The sequence below is a fragment of the Stegodyphus dumicola genome, chromosome 8, assembly GCF_044657685.1.
Source record: "Stegodyphus dumicola isolate Sdum_Otavi_A_Nest chromosome 8, ASM4465768v1".
In the NCBI taxonomy this organism is placed as follows: domain Eukaryota; kingdom Metazoa; phylum Arthropoda; class Arachnida; order Araneae; family Eresidae; genus Stegodyphus; species Stegodyphus dumicola.
This window is the reverse complement of record NC_140775.1, coordinates 152287111-152309228: the sequence shown is the minus strand read 5'-3', so window position 1 is coordinate 152309228 and position 22118 is coordinate 152287111. Positions and strand designations below refer to the sequence as shown.

General features: G+C 30.8%; 1 protein-coding gene across 2 annotated transcripts in view; it reads left to right on the top strand.

Moving 5' to 3' along the window:
- LOC118182036 (integrin beta-PS-like) overlaps nt 1-21407 on the top strand; it is a 100328-nt gene extending 78921 nt beyond the window's left edge. For both annotated transcript variants that reach the window (XM_085822598.1, XM_035351306.2), the window contains 4 exons: nt 7848-7974; nt 12728-12841; nt 18541-18707; nt 20969-21407. In XM_085822598.1, the coding sequence (XP_085678724.1) occupies nt 7848-7974; nt 12728-12841; nt 18541-18707; nt 20969-21034 (474 nt within the window). In that variant the 3' untranslated portion in view covers nt 21035-21407. The remainder of the gene's footprint in view (nt 1-7847; nt 7975-12727; nt 12842-18540; nt 18708-20968) is intronic.
- Nucleotides 21408-22118: the final 711 nt, after the last annotated feature.

The window sequence follows — 22118 nt, the reverse complement described above, 5'->3', positions numbered from 1 at the left end:
AGTTGGACTTTTACAAATCATTATCAAAAGTAAGTTTCCCAAATTTAATATCTCACGTCCAGAAAATCAGAGCTATGTTTGCTTCATCTTATATATGTGGACAAGTGTTTTCAACTATGAACATTAGAAAGAATGATTTCAGAATACACTGACAGATGAGTATTTAGTCTCGTTCCTTAGAATCAGTACATCTCACTCCGAACTTCAATATAAGGAACTTTTAAAAATGAAATCGCATTTTCATTCATCTCATTAACATATTTAAATTGTAATATCTGTATATTGTTTTTAAAATTTTAAGAAAAATTTATCTTGCAAACCCCAGACTTTGTTTTTCGATTTTTGGCTCGCGATAGGAGAAGTTTGCCCATCCCTGCCTTAAAAGATATGATTGTCGGCTACGTTTAATGCCGTTATTTGATTACTCTTTCAAATCATTCAGAGGTGGTCAGAGAGAGATAAATACTATAATATATTCTACTATATGTTTATATTTAACTTTTAAATAATTTACCTAGTATCAAATAATATACCTTTAATTAATATTTAATGAAACAATATATTATAATGATAAAGCCCTTAAGTAGAAGTCAGCAATCGAACAAACAAAAAAAAATTAACAATACATCCTTTCTTTGTTTATCAGTAGCACTGGTATTCCCGCAAAATAGCGTCTAGTGCTGATCGCCTAAGCTTACATAAAGATAAAATTGACTTCCTAGTCAGATGTTTTATTTTTGGAAGCCTGTAATGAATCAGTGAGTATTTTCAAGTATTCTGATTCAGAGGTTTCATATTGTACGGCATTTTCTTTTTTCTGAATACTGCGTAATATCGAGTATCAAATTAACAACTTCCCTTCTCTCTTTCCTCTGAAAGATTTATTGACGATGTCTTTCATAAACTTAGGCTTTACTGTGTATAAAATTATTAGGCATTTTGCAAGAAGCTATCTTGAAAAATCCCCATTGCCTTCACTGAGAAAAATTTTTACAGTTGCTAGTTGTATATACTTGCTATTACACCACAACAGCGCATTGAAAATACTAATATGTACTGATTCCTTGCATTCTTTTCCATCTAAAGAGTGAGGGAAATATTTATGGAGTTATTGTACAATCTTTAACTTTTTTAAAGTAGAAAAGTTTAAAACATCAACTATACTCTCAGGGAAAGTGAACTTGAGTCTGCCTGTTGTTAGTTGCATATACTGAACCACTACAAGACCGGAGAAGAAATATATTTAATTTCTTGCGTGCTTGCTAACTACACATATGACAGCCCACCTGGAAAACACTTTTAACATCAGTACAAGCATGGACACACTCCACATTGCTCATAATGGCCCACTAGTGGCCGAGCAGTATAATCGCTGAACACTTTGCGGTTCGGAATTCGAATCCTGCCGGACGGGCTGGATTTATGGGCGTTTTTGTGATTTTCCCCATGCGTAACGTACAGTGGGGGTCAAAATTGTGGACACTTTTGAAAATTTTTATGTTTTTGAACTTTGTATGCTTATAGAAAATGTAACGTTTCGCAAAATGCAAACTTGTATATATCATTTTAAAAAGAATTTATTACAGAATTCAATACAAAACACAAAATTCAATTATTTGCAATACAAAAAAAGTTATATGTACTTTAATATAAATAAAAAACACAGTTATGAAGTGATTTGTAATGTCTAGCTTTCCTGCCAATCACTGTTCTTGTTCTGAGAACCAATCAAATGTTAGTAACTACCAGTAGAAGCTGACATCATGTTTACACTTGAAACAATTCATTATTTTGCTTTGTTCTGTAGAAGGAGGACCTGTTTCTTATACATTGCAATTACAAGTAGGAATTTTTGTAAAAATATTTAGTCTAGAAGCAATGACATCAAATAAAAGAGTAGATTGGACACCTAGAAAGAGATGTAATATTATTGTAGAATAATTAATAGAAAGTGCTCTTTCCTATGCTGAAATTGCAAGACAAGTGGGTGATTCAGTGACTACATCTGGAGTCCGAAAGTTTTGTTTACGATATCAGGAGACAAATTCAATAAAACACAAAGAAGGAAAAGGCCGAAAAAGGTGCAACACATCTATTGATGACAGAAGAATAAAAGACTATGTCTCCAAGATAGAAAAATGTCATCAGCGGTCATCAGAAGTGATATGAATGATGCTGGTGTTTCTGTCAGTTTAAGAACAATCAGGAGAAGATTAACAGATCTTGGACTGAGAGGTAGAATTCCACGAAAATAGCCTTATCTTAATTTTCAGCAACGAAAAGAAAGACTACAGTGGTTAAAGGAACACATTAATTGGACAGATGATCAGTGGTCACAAGTTATATGGAGTGATGAAACTAAGATATCGTTATTCGGTAGTGATGGGCGAAAATATGTAAGACGTAGAATAGGAGAAGAGCTACATCATGACTGCATTCAAGCAACTGAGAAGAACCCAGTTAGTGTTATGATTTGGTCATGCATGTCAGCGGATGGTATTGGTCGCCTTCATGTCATCGATGGAAGACTGAATACCAGAAAATACATTGACATTATTCTAGAGTGAGTGACGGAGGACGTGGGCACCATCCCTCTACCGTTACGGTTAATTGGTATGAGCACCACGCCCGCCCTTATCTAGAATGACATAATTAGGTACTTAGGTTATCGCTACCCATTCAGACTTGCATGGTACATATTGCCATACTCTGACTTGCACGCCTATTACACATGCCGTACCATGTTTGGACTTGCTTATTCATACTTGCATGGTGCATTTACATTCATATTGCATGGTACATATTTCACACATTTCATATTACACATTACATTTACTGGGAAATTGAATATGACTTATGTTTAAGGTTCTTTGCATCCGTAAGGTTCAATATTTACGTTAATTATACATGATTAGATACTTAGGTTAACTCTATGCATTCATTATTATTTACAGACTTGCATGGTACATATTACACACAGAGAGATTGATTAATACTTATGTTAAAGGTACTTTACATCTTAGGTATTTAGGTTAACACATAGTTTAACACTACGCATTCATTATTGTTTACAGGTTTGCATGGTGCATATTATATACATTACATAGTACAGCTTATATTTACTGAGAAGACTTGCATTGTACATAGTTCACGCATTACATAATACAAATTACATTTCTAAGAATTTAATTATTAATTAATAATATTAATTAATACTTGCATGGTACATATCATACACATAGTGCAGTTTACATTTACTGACAGATTGATTAATACTTTTGTTTAGGGTACTTAATATTTATGTTTAAGGTACTTTACACCTGTTTGATTCAATTCTTACTATAAGTATGTATAGTTGGGTTCTTAGGTTAGCACATAGGTTGGCTTTACGCATTAATTATTATTTACAGTTTGCATAGTACATATTACACACATTAAATAGGGCATGCTAATTAATTAGAATGGTACATATTATACACATTAAATAGTACTGTGAATATTGACATGGTACATATTACACACAATTACTGAGACATGGGGTATATTTGCATGGTACATATTACACACATTTACAATTTACAGTTAAAAAAAATACAATTGCTGAGAAAATTAGTATGTTACATATTACAATAATATTAACATGGTACATGTTGCACGACATTATTCTAGAACCCAAACTTCTACTTTCTATCAGAGATCTCTTTCCCAACAATGCTTCGTTTATTTTTAAGCAGGATTCTGCTCCTTGCCACACGGCCAAATAATAGAAAGAGTGGTTTCGTACTAAGAGCATTAAATTGTTGTCATGGCCAAGAAACAGGCCTGACCTCAATCCTATCGAAAATTTGTGGCACCGTTTGAAAACTCTTGTCCGAATGAGACGCCCATCAAATAAAAGGGAACTAATTGAGGCGATAATTGTTTCTCCTGGGACCATGTAATAACGAAAGAAGAGCTTAAACCTCTTGTCAGCTCAATGAAACGTCGATGTGAAGCTGTAATCAAAAATAAAGGGTACTTTACTAAGTACTGATAACTCACTGCAATCATCTAATGTATATCTAATGTATATCGATAACTATTATCGTTTAACTTTTTTTGTATTGCAAATAATTGAATTTTGTGTTTTGTATTGAATTCAGTAATAAATTCTCTTTAAAATGATATATGTAAGTTTTTGCATTTTGTGATACATATCATTTTCTATAAGCATACAAATTTCAAAAACATAAAAATTTCCAAAAGTGTCCACAATTTTGGCCACCACTGTATATACGAGCCAATTTTATAAAAAGTACTCCCCGTAGGCATCCCTCTCTTAGGCAGATGGCTGTCGGGTGCTTTGCCATAAACCAAACAAACCAAACCAAGAATTGTTCAGAATATAGCTTCTGATACCATCATGGATATGGTATTTCTTCAAAGTCTCAATTACTTTTATAACTTAAGCGGCTGTTGAATACACACCAATAAGGTTTAAGTTCCAGTCTTTTTGTTGATAACACACTGACAAACTAAATACCAGCACTTACTCATTTGTTAAAAATTTGTACTTATTTGTTGTATTTATCGATATCCATGGCCTTCAATTCCTTACAGTAGCTCGGCGTACTTCGCGGGGCTATCCACAGTGATGTAGGCTGTTCACAGAATCTCTTTAATCTGCTATGAAAATATTAAAACAAAAGAAAGATGCAAACCATAACAAACATATTAATGTGACACAAATTAATATGGGCTACACACAGAAATTCTGCCTCAAACCTCTGATTAATATAGTGACAGTCGCAATCTTGATATTTTTTGATGCAAACAACGATTTGAATATACAGATTTATGGAGATGACTTTTATACAGATCACCGGAGTGTGTTTTCCCGGTAGTATAAGCCTTTGCGAGAGTCATGTCTACAGCGAGAAGAGATACGAAGCACATAGTGACAGATTGTACTTTGTGTCATGCCATACAAATGGACGAAAATGACGAAAGAATTTTTGTATCTTTTCTGTTTGTAAGCACTGTAAAAATTAATATATTAATAACAGTAGTAAATACATTCATACCTGTCTGCAAATTCGGACACGTTACATTGATTTTTGTTGCTTATTATTAGTTGATTTAGCATTTACATTCATATCTATTTGTAAATTATGTATTATAATCTCGATTATTCTATTATTCAAACCACATGGCCCATACGGCTATTTGGTCATATAGTAACTGAAGTTACTGATAGAAATAGGGCTTGAAAATCGAATATCGATTGTAAATAATCCTATCGTGTTATAAATTCTTATATTATTTCAATTAACAAAATCAAGAGCCAAATGATGCAAGTGGCACCTTTAAATAAACATCTCCGCAATAAAAGCATGAGTGGAAGAAAGCCCATTTTACAGGTGTACGTAGAAATATTTTGCAATCCCACGGATGCGAGCATTTTGGAGAAACGTAGCTTGTACGAGCCCTTACAGTAGGAGTTTCCCTGAGAGTCCTTTGAATAAAAGTTCATACTAACTGAGTTTTCACTAAAGCGCTCTTATCCATAGGATTAGAATGTCTCATAAGCTAACCATGAAACCATGCTATGCTTCCACCATAAAGTTTATTAGTTATGTCTTAGCCGTAAATTTGAGGCATGGCTCATAAGTCAATCTCGAAATAAACTAAAGTTGCACCTTTCAAATTCATCACCCCATTTTATAATATGCTGCCTCAAGTTGGGTAACAGCAGATATTGCAAGCAAAAAGCAGTTTCAGCAGTTCCAAAACCAAGTGCTATTTGTGGGAGATAAACGCTTCGTGGGTTTTACGAACAAATAGTAACTCATCGTGATTGATTCTTTTATCTCATAAATAATATTACAACTTCTCAATATTTTAAGTACTTATACTGTTTCCCTGTTTCAGTCTTTGTAATATACATTTGCTAATGCAGCATTCGTTTCTAAAATGTTATTCAAGTAGAGATGACGTTTATAAATTAGAATGCTGTGCGAACCAGCATACTCGTCTTCAAACAGTTTTTAGCGCAAAAGAGTGTTAGCCGAGAAGGAAAAAAGTTATTAACACAAACAGCCTTAGCCCAGAAGGGCTATTAGCCTCGAAATGACATTTTGTGTCGATTTGCTATAAACGGCGTATCGCTTTTTAAATTGTTGCTACCCAATATTATCGCCCTGTATTATATTTAAAGAAATTAAATAATGAAGAATCTGCATGAATGTATATAGGTTTCTCGCACTGTGAAAAAACGACGGTACCTAGAGCCATCAGATTTTGAATAACATAATGCTTTACCCGAACATGGGTACCTCGAAGCCCGATTTTTGAATTTGTTTAATAATCTAGTTCAGATTTTGTAAAACTTTAACGAACTTTTGATTAACAAGCTCAATTTGAAAGCGAGCAACTGAAACACTGTACGAAAAAAAACAACACTTTTATCACCAGCGCGAGACTGTCTATCGGAAATTCTAAAGATATGCTCTTTTTAAATATTTTGTCATATTGCTGTTGAACTGAATTTTATGTGGTTTAAGTGCGAAGAATATTATATTTAATAAATCAAGGTAATACACAAAACGTAAAAAAGTGCCCCTTTGGACGTAATGTAAAATCTGAACAACTTTCAAATTTTTTTTTTTCGTAGTTTTTCTTTCGCCCTTTTTTTTTTTCTAATTTATGAAGAAACAGAAAAAATTCTGATCATTTTGTTGGATGATATACAGCCTGTCCACAAAGTTTTTATATAGTCTCTGTTTTCCATGACTCGCAACTGCTAGTCGTAGACGTATATTTCCAGTTAGAAAAATACTTTAAATAAGAATATTCTCGACATGACATTTTAAATGCAGAAAGCAATTTCGTAAAAATTACAAAGCATAACTTTTTATATTAAAATTCAGATAAAAATAAAAAATTTTATGATCATTCTAAAAAATAAAACTAAAAAGGTTCAGCCTTGTGGCAGCAACAGAGCCAAAACTAAGAATAAAAGTGTATGAAAAACCTGAAATGGTATTTGAAATGTTTCCACACCCTAAATGACTTTTACCCTTATGGACTCATCTTACATATTAATTTAATCAAGACAACATTTCATCAAGCTAAAAAATAATTGCTTGATTATTTTTGGCGTTATGAGTTAGGAATAGCATACAGAACGTCCCATGTAAGATAAGAAATATATAAAAGTTTTTCTAAATTGTTCTATTTGAGAAATCCACGCATTTTCTAAAATGATCGAATAAATGTTTATTGTATCATTATAAATTATGGAATTAATATTATTCACAAATTTCAAATGTATTATTTGCAATGATTACAGCCTTTGTTAACGTTTTGAAATAAACCATAAATGAATGTTAAAAAAACAATTGCATATTTTTTAAATTTAATAAAAAGAAGCAACAGCAGTAACAGTGCTAGATTTCTATAAAAAGATACGAATAATTTTAAAAAGAATTAATGAAGAAAAACTTTAGATTTCATAATAACTTATATTTTAAAATAATTTTAGAAAACGTATGAGTATTTGAAATGGATGGTACCATTTATTTAAAAGTTCGTTCTTTCTTAATATTCCTCAGAGTTTGACTTCTTGTAGCAGCAATTGTTCTATTGAATTCTTGCCAGAATGAAGTATGAATGATCATTAGGATATTAATTAAGCAGGTAACTGCTATATGAGAGTATCAGAATGTAAGTTTTCTGAAAATAAGTATTTGTTGTGTGTTGGCTTTGGTTTTGAATAGCTTGTATATCGACCACGTCAATTATCTCTTAACTCAACAAACCTTGTATGTGATTATGTTCATTCACGATGATTTTTTTCTTTCAAACAGACATGTCCTGGTATGTGCGACGAATTGCAGGAATGTGTGGAATGTTGGGTAAGGGACCAGAAAGGAGAAAATCTGAACTGCACGTCTTGTGGTTATGCTATAGTACATCCCATTGAAAACATCAGAGGTAATTTTCTTAAAACATTGGTAGAAAGAATTTTATCTCTTTATTTTTTATATAAATACGCCTCAGACTGTATCAAACTGGGTCTCCTGGTATACACCAATTACCTTGAATGTAAAATACCAGGAGAGACGCGGCAAATTTTTCAAAATCTGCTAGAGATCAACGAAGACAAGCTAACCGTAACATAAATAACATGAAGGAAGCCAAGAACTTTTCTGGATGCAGGTGCATTCAGAAACAAGGCTGTTAGAAACGCTGCAATGAAACAACTTCTGCGATTTACTTCAACTTACCTCTGTGAATCTGAAGCCTCAGCGTATGTTTACATGAAAATTAGGTGCAGGAGCAAATTTTCTGAGTCAAGTGATTTTGAAGGTAAAATTAAATAAAGCCCAAAGGAGCGTTATCCCAGAAGGGCTATCAATTTCGAAACTGCGTTTTGCGTATGATTATGCGATGTATCACTTTTAAAATTGTTGCCACATATTATCGCCATGTATTGTATTTAAAAAAACTGAATAATAAAGAATGTGCATGAACGTATGTATGTTTCTTGCACTGTGAAAAAACAACGGTACCTAGAGTCATCAGATTTTACATAACGTAGTCCTCCACCCAAATATGGGAAGCCCGAAACTTCAATTTCGAATTTGTTATATCGTCTATTTCGTAAAACGTTAATGAATTTTTTATTAAAAAACACAAAAATTTTAAAGCGAGCAGCCGCTACACTATAGAGGGAATAAAACATTTTTATCTCCAGCGCGAAATTGTCTGTCGAGAATTTTAAATATATGCTGTTTTTAAATATTTTTATCCCAAACTGGTGTTATCCCAAAGGCATTCGAAACGTGTATGTGTCTGTAAATGAAAAAAACCCACCCATTTGGGCGTAATATAAAATCTGAAAGATTCCAGAATTTTTTTTAAAATTTAAATTGATTTAAGGATAGCAGTGCCTCGAAATTTTTTTAGCTGCACAAGGGTGCCGCGTCGAAACAATCTGAGAACCGCTGATAGTCTTTTTGATCATGCTGCGTAGTTAGATAAAAATCTGTTTTTGTAATATATAAAAACATATATTTTGCGTAGATGGCTATAATCGTCATATTTTATTAAAACACATATATTTTGCGAGATTTTCGAATATTAATACAGCATTGCATACTTTTAAGGAAAATTAAAGCGTTAATTTTTTTAAGTTCTGCTTACTTCAGTATTGCTGCTGAGAAAAATAAGAAAATACCGTTTCAGTTGCTTCGCAAAAGTAATTACTTCCACAATTTCGCAAAAGCAATAATTTCCGATTTCTGTCTATCAAATCAGAATCTTTAAATCTTGTTACTGTGATATACGATATTTTCATCGATTTTTGCGATCGATAATAAAGTTATTAGCCAAAGATATTGAGTTTCTTCTAGACGAACGGAGGAATTACTAGCTTCATTATTGATCTTGAGTAACATAATATTCTGAGATTACATTACTCTAGATGTGACCAGAATTTTTGTTACCCAGTTATATGATTAATAACCGAATTATAAAATTTCATTACATGCGTATTTTGTAAATACACATTTTTCTTGTATAACAGTTTGTAAAAAAAATAGCTGAAGAAGAAAATTCTCGGGTTTATACTCTAATTCTAACGACATTTACATTTTTTAACACTATAAAAATTGAAAACCAGATATTTCTCAAGTAAGAAATATATTTTTAATCATGATTTTATCATTTATATACACATTTATCAGAAATTCGGAAATGAAATACATTTAGAACAGAAATTTCCATTGTAATGACTCCATTGTGTGCTCAATAAAATCAAATATGCAGCTCACATACGAAAATCTTAAATTTCTGTTGCTTCAGCTAAAATATATTCTTTGAATAGGGATAAATCTTAAAAACAGTATTATCTCAATAATTAAGATCCTGTAATGCTTTCTAATTCGCAAAGAAAATTACCTGTACATATGTATAAATGCTGTTGTATCGCATACAACACAATGCCTAATATTTACATTATTAAATAACTTACTGTATAAGATACAAATGTATTACTTACAAATGATTCAAACGCAGTTTTATTTAAACATTCTATGTTTAAAATCTTTCTGCATAAATGTACACCTTGCGGGGGAAAAATGGGACAGTTCTGTAGCTTTCGTTGTACTGGACTGATTGTCGAAATTTAAATTTCATTTTTTATGTCTGGAAAGCGCGACTTGGGATATATGTTAGATTTTTATATAATATTGTTCTAACATAGGTATTATAGATATTTTGACCCCAAATTGGACTTTTTCGGAAACGACATAAAGATGGTTTTCCATATTTCGATTCTACGATTCAAATTATTTCCAAATATTTTATAAAATTTGGTGAGAAACTTACCTAGAAATTTGAAAATTTATTTGCTGCACTTTTTCTGCGCCGAGAATAATTCACTTGGCGAAATTCTGAATTTACAGTAACCTATTTCCCATTCTCTTTCTTTTCAATGTGCACGAAGATGCATTGTTCATTCATTCAAATACTTTTAACAAACTGCGTAAACCACATTTGAAGTTATTATCTCTTATAACGAATATGCCAAATTTCAAAACGCAACAATATAAAAATTCACATATATCTTGGTAAATTTTGAATAAAAAACTCTAATGTTTGGTAGATATGCATAGAAAGTGGAACTGTTTTGAAGAAGTGACTGCAAAAATTAAAGTTTTCAGAGTTTGTACCTAACATCTTGGTTGATTAAAATCGTACGAAGATGAGAATGGTCGAAATGTCTTCCCATAAATTTTCGGAAACCGCAAGTACAATGCGCAAAAAAAAGAAATGGAACAGTTTTATATCTCCTGTTCTGCTGTGCCGATTGACAAAATTCAAATTGCGTTTTCCACGTGTCGAAAATTCGACTTAGGATATATATTAGATTTATATATAGCTCTATTCTAACACAGGTATTTTGATACAAAATCGGACTTTTTCTGAAATAACATATAAAGTTTTTTTCCATATTTCGATTCTACGACTCAAATTATGCTTAGATATTAAATTTTGTAATTTCTGGTGAGAAATTTATGGAGAAATTTAAAAATTTATCTTGGAGAATTTTTTTCAGTTTGAGCCAAGAATAATTCACTTGGCGAATTTCTTAATTTATAATAACCTAGTTTCCTTTCCCTCTTCTTTATTGTCCACGAACGCAAAAAAAAAAAAAAAAAAATCATCGTTCATACTTTCAAACAATTTTAACAAAGTGCGTAAACCACATTTACGCGCCAAAATGTAAATTCACGTATATCTTAGCAAATTTTGAATAAAAAAGTCTATTTTTTTGCAGGTGTGCCTAGAAATACATCGACTAAAATGATGTTAAAAATTGTATAGGTTATAATTGTTTTCGAAAATTATAACCTATACAATTTTTAACATCATTTTAGTCGATGTATTTCAAAATTGTCAAAATTGTTTTCGAAAAATTTATAAAAATGATTTAAAAATGCAAATTTTAAAACTAAATCATAAAATATATGCGAATTATATTTGGATTAAGCCTAAATTTCGAATTATGGAAAAGGGAATAAAGTAAGATTAATAAAAAAAGAGATATTAATAAATATATATCAATTCTCAATTAATATTGAGGAGCAAAAATTTTGAGAGTTAATTTTTTAAAAACTACTCGTGCGATTTTTACAAAACTTGCCAGTTTTGCATCATTTGAGTAGTACAATCGAAATATGGAAAACAAATTGGCATGTCATTTCAGAAAAAGTCTTATTTTGCGTCAAAACACCTATATTAGAGCAACGCTTTATATAAATCTAATACATATCCTAAGTCGCAATTTCGCGATGAAAAACGCAATTTGAATTTCTTCAATCAGCCCAGTAGAACGGGAAGTATAGAACTGTCCCATTTTCTTTTTCGCGCAGTGTATCTCTCTCGAAACTTCTCTCTCGACCGTTCCAGAGGAGATGATGTTGCAAACAAACACACAGACGTGCTCAGATTTTAATAGTATAGATGAGTAAAGATTACTCAAATGTAGCATAAAACTAGTATTTAATCTTTAGGAAATTATATCAATTAATTTTTTAAGCAAATAAAAACCTCTGAGTTCCTGCTCAGATTTGATTTTGGTTACTCATTGAAAAAATCTAATTTTTCTCTATTAAAATGAGTCATAGATGATGCTATTTGTAACTGCAATCTTTCTTCTCGTATAGAAGTGGTTATTAATAGTTGGGAAGAAATTTGTATCTCGGAAAATAAGCCAATCCAAACAAGGATATATAACATTAAAATAAAACAGTCGATTCCTGTTAATAATCCAGATCTGTTTTGCATTATTAAGACGATAAAATATAGATGTGCTGTAAGACAATCATCTGCAGGTAATATTATTTTTAGCTACATTACTGTTCCTCGAAGACATGTTGTTATTCCTAATTTGAGAAGATCTTCATAGTCTAGCAAAACAAACCGATATACGCGGCATTTCACTTAATTTGTCTGAGGTGGCTCAAAAGGATGGTGAGAACTATTTAAAAGATATGTATTTCTTAATATTATTTTGATATTTAGTAAGAAGTTAATTTAACATATAGGATAGGAAGAAATTTTATTGGCTATTATGGAGAGCCTCTGTGCAGTATTTCATTGCATTTATTAATTTTTTAATGTTGGTTTACTTAAAAAGAATTACGTGAACGCAAGTTAATTGTATATTTTTATATTATAGTGGGAGAAATGGAAAAACAATGCACTTTTGAAGATAAAGAAAAATGTCGATATACTTTTAAATATTCTTTTGATGACATGAATAGGCTGTTAGTCTTCCCCAAAATGAAGCTGGGTAAGTCAAGTTATATTTTTGAAAATCAAAGTTTTAAAAATTTACCGAACATTTCCAGCAATTACATAAGAAATTCGAATAAATATTGTGCGATTAGCCTGTAGATTTATGATTTCAGTTTAAAAAGATAAATCAAATGAAGTAGACCTTGAAACAATAGCTTTTATTAAAAATGTCAAATTTATGTTTTTAAAAAAGTTCACAGAGAAAGAAATAACAGTGAGAAACTATATTAGTTAAATTTGTCTAAAATATTATTTTCACGAGTTTAAAATCAACCGAGATTTTATTAATTCTAAGATTTTTAAATTCGATTTAAATGAAATACTATTTTTATGTACTACCCGAACCTCTAAGTCAGCGCTTAATTGGTTTCATTGTTTTAGATAAAATGGCTGAAGTCATGTAATTTTAATATTTTATCAGCTCTAATGTTTTGCACGACAGGCCATCTATCATTATTTTGCCATACAAAATTATTTTATAGGATAAATACAACATACTGGGACATTCATCGCAAAATTTCGAATTTCGTTTATAATTGTGGAATTTTATCTCATGGCGAAATTATCACAGTCTAAAATCCCACCTATGGGATTCAATTTTACTTTCTTCTACGAAGTAAAGGAAATATTGTAATCTCGACAAAATTCCCGCTACATATTTTGTAAAAAGTAAAGGAAGTATTGTGATCTCGAAACGTTTGGTGTATCATATTTCAGAGGCAATATATATTTTGACCATTCCCGAATCCATTTGGACGATTTTTGTGCGTGGCATCTGTACATATGGGCAGCATAAAGGACTCTTTTCCAAAACAGATTGTAAATTGGATTAATGGATTCAAAATGGATATTTTTGTACATACGCACAGAGGTCACAAAGTATCTCACATAACTGAATTAGCCGTAGAAAGTTGAAATATTGTACATAAGAGTGCTTTAACATCTATTTACGCACCTCTCTTTTTTATTGCGATTGGTAGAACTAAACGTATGTATACAAATATATACATAAATATAAAAGCAATTATGAGTAAATTAGTAAGCCTAAAACTTGCGCTAAAGCTGTTAAGTAATATAAACCAATATTTTATTATTAGAAAACGTTTTTTATATTCTCCAAGGAACAGAAATTCAATTAAAACGATGAATAATTATAAGAAAATCATTTTAGTCAGTATATTAATTAGTCCCCCTCCCGGTTTAAAAGTCCTTACCCGGCCTCTATTTTGGCAATAGTCATACACTTTCAGTTACAGAAGTCATTTAAATGACGAATATATTCATGTTTTGGCAATGCTAAATTTAAAAAAAAATACCCATTCGACAAATAAGAATATTTAATATTTAATGCTGTAACCCTGATTCTATACTAATATTTCGGGGAATTTTATACTAGTCAAGAAAACATCTGATGTGTACACTACATGACTTCTTTGTACGGAATATTAAATTATACGCATTTTTTCCTGCATTTCCTTTAAACTTATTTCCTTGAATTAGAGATATATTTCTCATTCAAATAGTTCAGGTCTTATTTCGCGCAAGGCAAAAACACATAAAATCTCAAAATATCTTTATTAAAATTTGAAAAATATGGAAACTATAAAACACCGTATACAGTTAATACTATTTAAAAACAATTTTTACAATTAAAATTAGAGTTTCTAAGCAAAAACAAGGAATTTGGACCGCGGGCAAGAAGGCAGATTTTTCAGTGAACAAAACTGAAAGTTTACTATCAGTCCCACTCGGCAAAAAGACACTGAAGGTACAGAAATTGACTTAATTCACTATTCTGCTAAGTTTCAACTGGAAACAAATATGGCTGCTATGGTAAAATAAAAATTAGGCTTACCGCACTTGAACAACTTTTAAATTGTTAATAATTCCACAACTATTGTATGCAAATTAACTAAAGGCATAAAAACCGTAACCGGATGATAAGAACAACATAATTCAATAATCTTTTAAGAAAAAAAATGCACAATTTGCCAACATATAAGAATAAAACAACTGAGCTCATAGAACCGAGTAACAGAGTATATATATATATATATATATATATATATATATATTTCGTGTGGCAGATTGCAACCAGAAAAGAAGGCGCACATTTACAGGTTATAGCAATCTTATACACAAAATTTCAACGTTCTGAGGCTACTCGCTTTAGAGTTATTCGAGATATGAATGTACGAACGTATAGACCTCACGAACAAATCTGTTCTGAATCCATTTTAAATTCTTTTTGCAACCATTTTTGGGGAAAAGACTCAATTTTGTTCTTACGCACTGATATCACGCAATAACATGCTTAAATTGCATTGGATAGGGGTTAAAATGCATATTTTCGTTGAAATATGATGCCGGAAAGTTTTTGCGATTACAATACCTCCTTTACTTCGTACAAAGATGTAAAAATAAAATTATAAGAAGTTTGACTCTCGTCTGATAAAAATTGACCGAGATACTTTACCGGGATTAATTTCAAAATTTGAATTTTTTTATTTCATTTTCTACTTGCCTTGAGGAACTACTTAATGAAGTTTGATAATTCGGAGAAATAAGTTTAAATGAAGTGTAGGAAAAAATGTGTATAATTTACTACGCCGGGCATGAAAGTCATGTAATACCCACATCATATTTTTTAAACTAGAACGAATAATTTACACACCAAGTTTAATTTATATTTATTTGTGCAGTCTTCTTGCCAGACATTGCGTAGCGATTCGGCAGCTTTTACTGCATACCTTGCATACATTCCAGCGTCTTAAAGGAAATATCCGTTACAAGAACAATCAGTTAAAACTTACAGCCTAAACAAGCATGCACGTTTAGAAAGAGACAAATAATTACGAACCCAAATTGGTTTTGCAAGCTTTAAACATTTCAGAGATTTACTAAAACTTTCTGACTATTTGGACTGCACAATCTATTTGGACAGCACAATAGACATGTTAAATAATTATTTAGAATAACAATAGAAACTTAACAGAGTCCTGAAGGATGAGTATTTGGCAATTATCCATTCTAGTCTCTACTTTAAATTATTAGGTCTTAAATCAAATTTAAGTAGGGGAATTCAGATTCTGAGTAACTTTGTGATTCTTCATTGCAATTTTCACAACTCTGTAGGTTAAGCAGTATTACAAGAGATATTTCTGTATACTTACGTCATAGTTAAAGCCATTATGTGTTCAGTCATTTTCCCGCCTTCGTTTTAAGAAGTCCTTTAAGTTTTTTTTTCATTTACATATTTCTGAAACAAACAAACAAAAGCTAAGCATTTTTAATTGTTTAATCAAATAATGAAACTTTATGGTGAATTTATAGTAAGATGAAGTGTTTATATAAGCTGTGATTTTTCTTTTGTTGTGCCTTACGTCGTAAAACGTATGTAAGAAGATAGAAGCAGCTGTCAGTATACAGCATAGCATAAAGACAATAAAGTAATTTCAACACTCCCCTTTAAACATGTTACTTAACTAGTTAATTTATGATTTAGACCATTGTCATTTCTTCTTTCCGTTTCCACGACAGAATGCAAATTACTCCGCGTATGTTTAAGATGAGGTTTTTAGTTTGTAAGACAGGAGTGTTTTCTGCCTCTCTTAGGCCATGTTATTACTTTACTAGCACAGATGATGTTTGTAGACTTCGTTTGGCTTTGCATTATAATTGCCGATAGTGAATCTCTACGCCGGTTAAATTTGTTAGCCTACTTCAAGTTAAACTGATCTGTGTAGAGTTCGACTACTAGCTTATTTAAATTTAAGTTTGTTCATTTGACTTTAAGTTTAAGAAGTTATCTCGCCATAAGTGCTGGCTGAGCTTGTAATTAGCAGGTACGTCTTCTATGCTTCTTTAATTTTAATAAGGGAAATGGTCCTTTACACGCTTTTCAAGTTTCAGTTGTTATTTTGGACGTAGTGACAATTCACTTAACGTCTACTAAGAATTTAAGACTCTATTTGACGACTGCAAAAAATACCAAACTTTATAAAGGAAAAAAAATGGCCTTATTCAAATCACTAACTGTATAATTCTTGGGCAACACGTTTCCATTTTTAGTTGGAGTGTAGTTTTAATCTGAGTAGAATACAGAACTTAATGAAGAAATATAATAGCTAAATGTTATTTGAACCATTAACTATTTAATGTCAATGGGAATGTCTGAATTTTTGTTATTATCATTACATTCAATTTTTCATCGTAATTATAGTGGCCCACCAGCGGCCGAGCGGTAAAGTCGCCGAACACTGGTAGTTCGGTCCGAGATTCGAATTCCGCGAACGGGCTGACTGCATGGGTGTTTTCGTGGTTTTTCCCATGTGTAACGTGTATACGAGCCAGTTTCTCTTAGAAAATTCTCCACGAAGGCGTCCCTCCCCTTAGGCAGATAGCCCTAGTGTACTTTGCCATAATTAAATACACCAATACACCTATAATGATAGAAATCTATTTTTAGTGTAATTGAGGTAGTATTTGTTTATAAACCCTGACTGATTTCTTTTTCTTAGAGACGATTTATTTATAATTATGATACATCTCAGGCATATGAGAAGCAGTAATAGTGCCAGTTACGGTAACCTCTTTGCCTTTTGATGTCTGAATGCGTTAAAAAAATGTCTTTTGTTTGGTTACTAATTTTTTATGTAAAACAATTCCCAACAGGCACAATAAAATGCCTTCATTTACATAGAATTTGAGATTTGCATTGAATATACACTTTGATGAAAATGAAACATGTATAACTCTTAAGAAATAAGAGATATAACCAAACGAATCCTAAATTTTCTTGAAGTAAAATACTTCAGAAGAATTTCTCGAACCTAGAGGTGTGATGGGAATTTTAAATTTTCTCAAACTAAAGTACTAAGAGGTTTCCTAATTTCTTAAAAAAGTTTCACTCACAAATCTCAATAATAATAACTTCAACCTTTAGTTAATGGTAAAGTTATTTTCAAAACAAAATTTTAAATCTACATTAAAAAAATCTAAGAATACAATTAATAAATACATCTATATTTATCAAGAATATACAAATGAAATTTAGTAAATGGAATGCATATTTAAAATTTCTGAATCATAAGGCTCTTAAAAACACTTGAATAACAGTTCCCAATTTTGGCAGTTTTCTAGATTCATTTTAAATCAAACAAGTTTAGAAGGGGAATGATTATTTGAAAAGTTAAGATAATTTCTCAGTTAATACCCCTCTACTGGATATAAAATTAATTTTTCCAAAATTCTGAGTTAAAAAGTTTAATCTCTTTTAGGTTGGAATTTGTTTTAATTTAGTTAAGTAAACTGTCATTACAATGAAATTCAGTGGATTTTATAACAATCATTCGTATATATAATGTAAAAGTAAATTCCAAGTATCAAAGTCCTAATTTACAACAATTTCGCTTAGGTCATTATTATTAGTTTTTCAGTAATAGCAATTACTGAGACGAGAAATATTTGTAGAAATATTAAATATTACGATATTCATAGAAATATCCTTTATAATTTTTGCTCTGAATTTTTAATTTCCAGCGTTATACAGAATTTCAGAATATAAACTTCAAACATGATTAAGAATGATTCAGAAACAAAAATTTAATGAGCATGGAATTTAAATAATAAAGGTATTGAAAATGTCCTTAAGGTGATACCAAATGATCCACATTATCCAATTTTAATTATCAGAATGTCCTGAACCCATCAACGTGGTTGCTATCGTTTCTGGAGTATCCGGTGGTGTGGTAGCTACCGGCTTATTCTTGTTGATGCTGTGGAAGATCCTGACTACCATTCACGACAGGAGAGAGCTTGCAAAATTTGAAAAGGAAAGACTTATGGCCAAATGGCAAGAGGTAATTTCATGATTTTTTCTAGCTTTATTACATAGTATTTTAAATAGTATGTAATAATAGTATTTTAAATGTCTTAACTATTTAGCACTAAATTCAAACTGAATTGTTTAGATTAAGTAAAAATAATTTTAATTTCATTTACATGGCACTTTGAGAGTGTATGTGGATACTAAAAAGAGGGCTTTTATTTAATCAAAAACGAGCAAATATTCTTCTGTAGTTGGTTCTTAAGTTAGCTTGAATTTTGTATATGACAGGCATGTAAACAAACAATTCATTTTAATCATAAAAAAAAAAAACAATTCATTTCAACGCCAGAAGAATTTAAACGTTTGAATAGCAATTAAGCATTAAAAATGGAATAGGGATATTGAAACGAACCAGAAATCTAAGGTATATATCTAATAACAAAATGCACTTAAAAAACAATGTGCTTTGTGTCTATCCAGTAACGATGCAGATCATGTGGACGCTTAGGAAATAAAATATACTCATAGCGTGAATAGCTGATAATTCAAGAGAAAATATCTCATTATTTCTATCTATCGGAGTTTAACAAACTCAATTTGAATTTATGGGGAAAAACATGTATATAGAGAGACATAAGAAGAGAGAAAAAAACAGCACGCACACACACACACGTGCTTTTTTTTTTTTTTTTTTTTTTAACGTTTTATTTTTCACACTGTCTTTATATTGAAACTTATCAGGGAAAGCAAACATTTATTTTATCTTATCGAACAGTTCAGAAACATTTTATGTTTTCAGCTGATAAGATTTATTTACCCGTGTCAATCTGAATGCCTTTCAAAATATGTTTAAATAAAATAAGACAAAATTATACACAGCGTAATAAAAGTAAAAATCTGATTTTCTTCACATTTCGCAGCGTATTATTTGTATAGATAATTATTTTCATAATGAAAAGCAAACTAATTTCAATGTAATGCAGAAGATATTTAGTTTTGCAGCTGATACTGACATTCAAGTGCTTTCAGATGTTATACGAGAAAATTTCATTGTATCATTTCTGTCTCGTGCTGTTTATTCTTCCATATATTTTGCTTTTTTTTATTTTTTATTGCATTTCTGGTTTGCTGCTTGCAGTATTATATCTTTTATATCATTATCTAGTCTTTGTGGAATTCCTAAAATATTCCCTCCCGCTTGTCGATGATTTATATTGTATTATTCTTTTTTGTGTTTGCTTCTAGAGATTTATATATTTACGCATAGAAAAAACTGTCATTTTTTATATAATTAAGCGTTTAGCTCCGCGTTCATACTGAGATGTTCTTCATGAGATTATTTGCAACTCCAGTGTTTCTCAACCATATTTAAGAAAATTACTGTTTGTGATAAAATTATCACTTAACTATGTAACCTAATTGTGTTTTAATGCTCCTATGTAATCAATTCTGGTAGTTTTTGAAAGTCCAGTCATCACTGAAGGGAGATGAGGTGACGAACAAGGTGGCATTACAATGCCATCAAATAAAAAGAGATTTAACTCCAATGAAAACGTTTATTTAAGTTAACGAAAATGCAATCAAAAGGTTAAATCACAGTAACAGAATTATCACTCTGCGAGCTTTGGTGCACTGCCATTCAGACATAATTATCATTACCATTCATAACATCCAGAAGAAATTTCTAACTGCAGTAATATTATAAATCATCTATGACAGACAGTTACAACCATGCGTTCTCCAGGATTCGAACTCGAACTCTCTAGGATCGCAGTCGACTTCCCTAACCACTATACCGTCTGGGCGGCCCAAATTCGAAATTAAAAATTCGGGATTTAAGGGCCAAATATGTTTGGGTGGAAGACCCTGTGTGTTAAAAATTTGGTGCTCTAATTTCCGCCGTTTTTTTCTCAATGTGGGGAATATGCATATATACATGCAAACTTGTGTTCATACGTATTCTTCGTTATTTAGTAATAGACATTTTAGAGCATTAACATTCTTCAGTTGAGATTTTCTTGGAGTTTGAATTAAAAGAATGGAAAAGAGAGTAAAAAGTCAAGAACTTTTTGAAATGGGTACATTACGGAATTCTTTAGTGATTATCTTTCTATATCTGTTTTATCTATTTAAATAGATGTAATGCACATAAAATATAAGTGAAAAATAAAATTTATTTTAATACAGACGAAATAATGATTAAAGAGAGGTCTTAATATGATGTTTTGATTGAAGTACGATATAGAAGTATACCATTCGAAGTGAAATTCTTAATTTTGGTTTTTCTTTCAGGGAGAGAACCCCATTTACATACAAGCCACCAGCACTTTCCAGAATCCTGCATATGGAGGTGACTGAAAATGAGCGAAATATTAATTTCAGTATGAAGAAGCTCTAAAAAGAAAAGAAAAGAAAATTGCTTTTTATAATATCAAATTAAAAAACAAATGAAAGCTCCCCAAAATAATAAAGCAAAACTCAATTAAATTGTTTATTATAATAAAATATTCGTGTTAAAGGAAATGATTATTCAAGGAAAAATTAGAGTTTTCATACGATTGATCAATAAGTGATACGCAACATGATTTTTTTATATTTATATTCAATTTGGTTGTGAAAAAAAAAGTAACTTGCTATTTTAATGCCATTTACTTTTGTGAACATCTTCTGTAAAAAGTATTTTATATTTATTTAATTTTTATAAATAAAAACAAATATTAACAAAATTTCACTTTGTCACTTATTTTTTTAATATGATTTAGTATACATCAGTCAGACTAACAAAGCATTAAAATTTTGCATTAATGAGAAATAATTAAAAGGAGAAATTAGTAACCCTTCAGAAATAACTATTATTGATCTATTAAGAATTATTTTCAGTTTAATTCCCCTAAAATTATCCAGAAGGCTCCCACAGTTGGCGAGCTTTGTATTATTCTAGCTTTTCACATTCACTGAAATTCATCAGTTTTGCTTATTTGAATTTCAATCCAGTTTCTCAAATTCAAGGAAAGCTTTCTTCATAATTATCTCATTCTTTGATTTCTATTTTATTCAATAGACGATATCACATCTTTTTTTACTTCCTTTTATTATTTATTTATCTTTTATTTCATTTCCTATTTTCAAATGCCATATTTTTGGCCTATAGCATGAAATATAATTTTTTATTTGAAGAAGGAAGATTCCCGGATCGATCGCAATCGAAATGGAAAAGAATTTTTTCTCTAAATTATAATAAATCGAAGGTTGAACTTTTTCTGTTTTATATATTATATACCAATTAATCATTTCTTTACATTATAATGCAGCAATCCCCATTTCAGTCATTATTTCTTCATAATAATTTCCAATTACCCTTTTTACTAAAGAAATGACATCTTCGCAGATCGTTATGGAAGTGAAAATAACAAAAAGGAAAGAATTAAAGTTTCAAGACAAA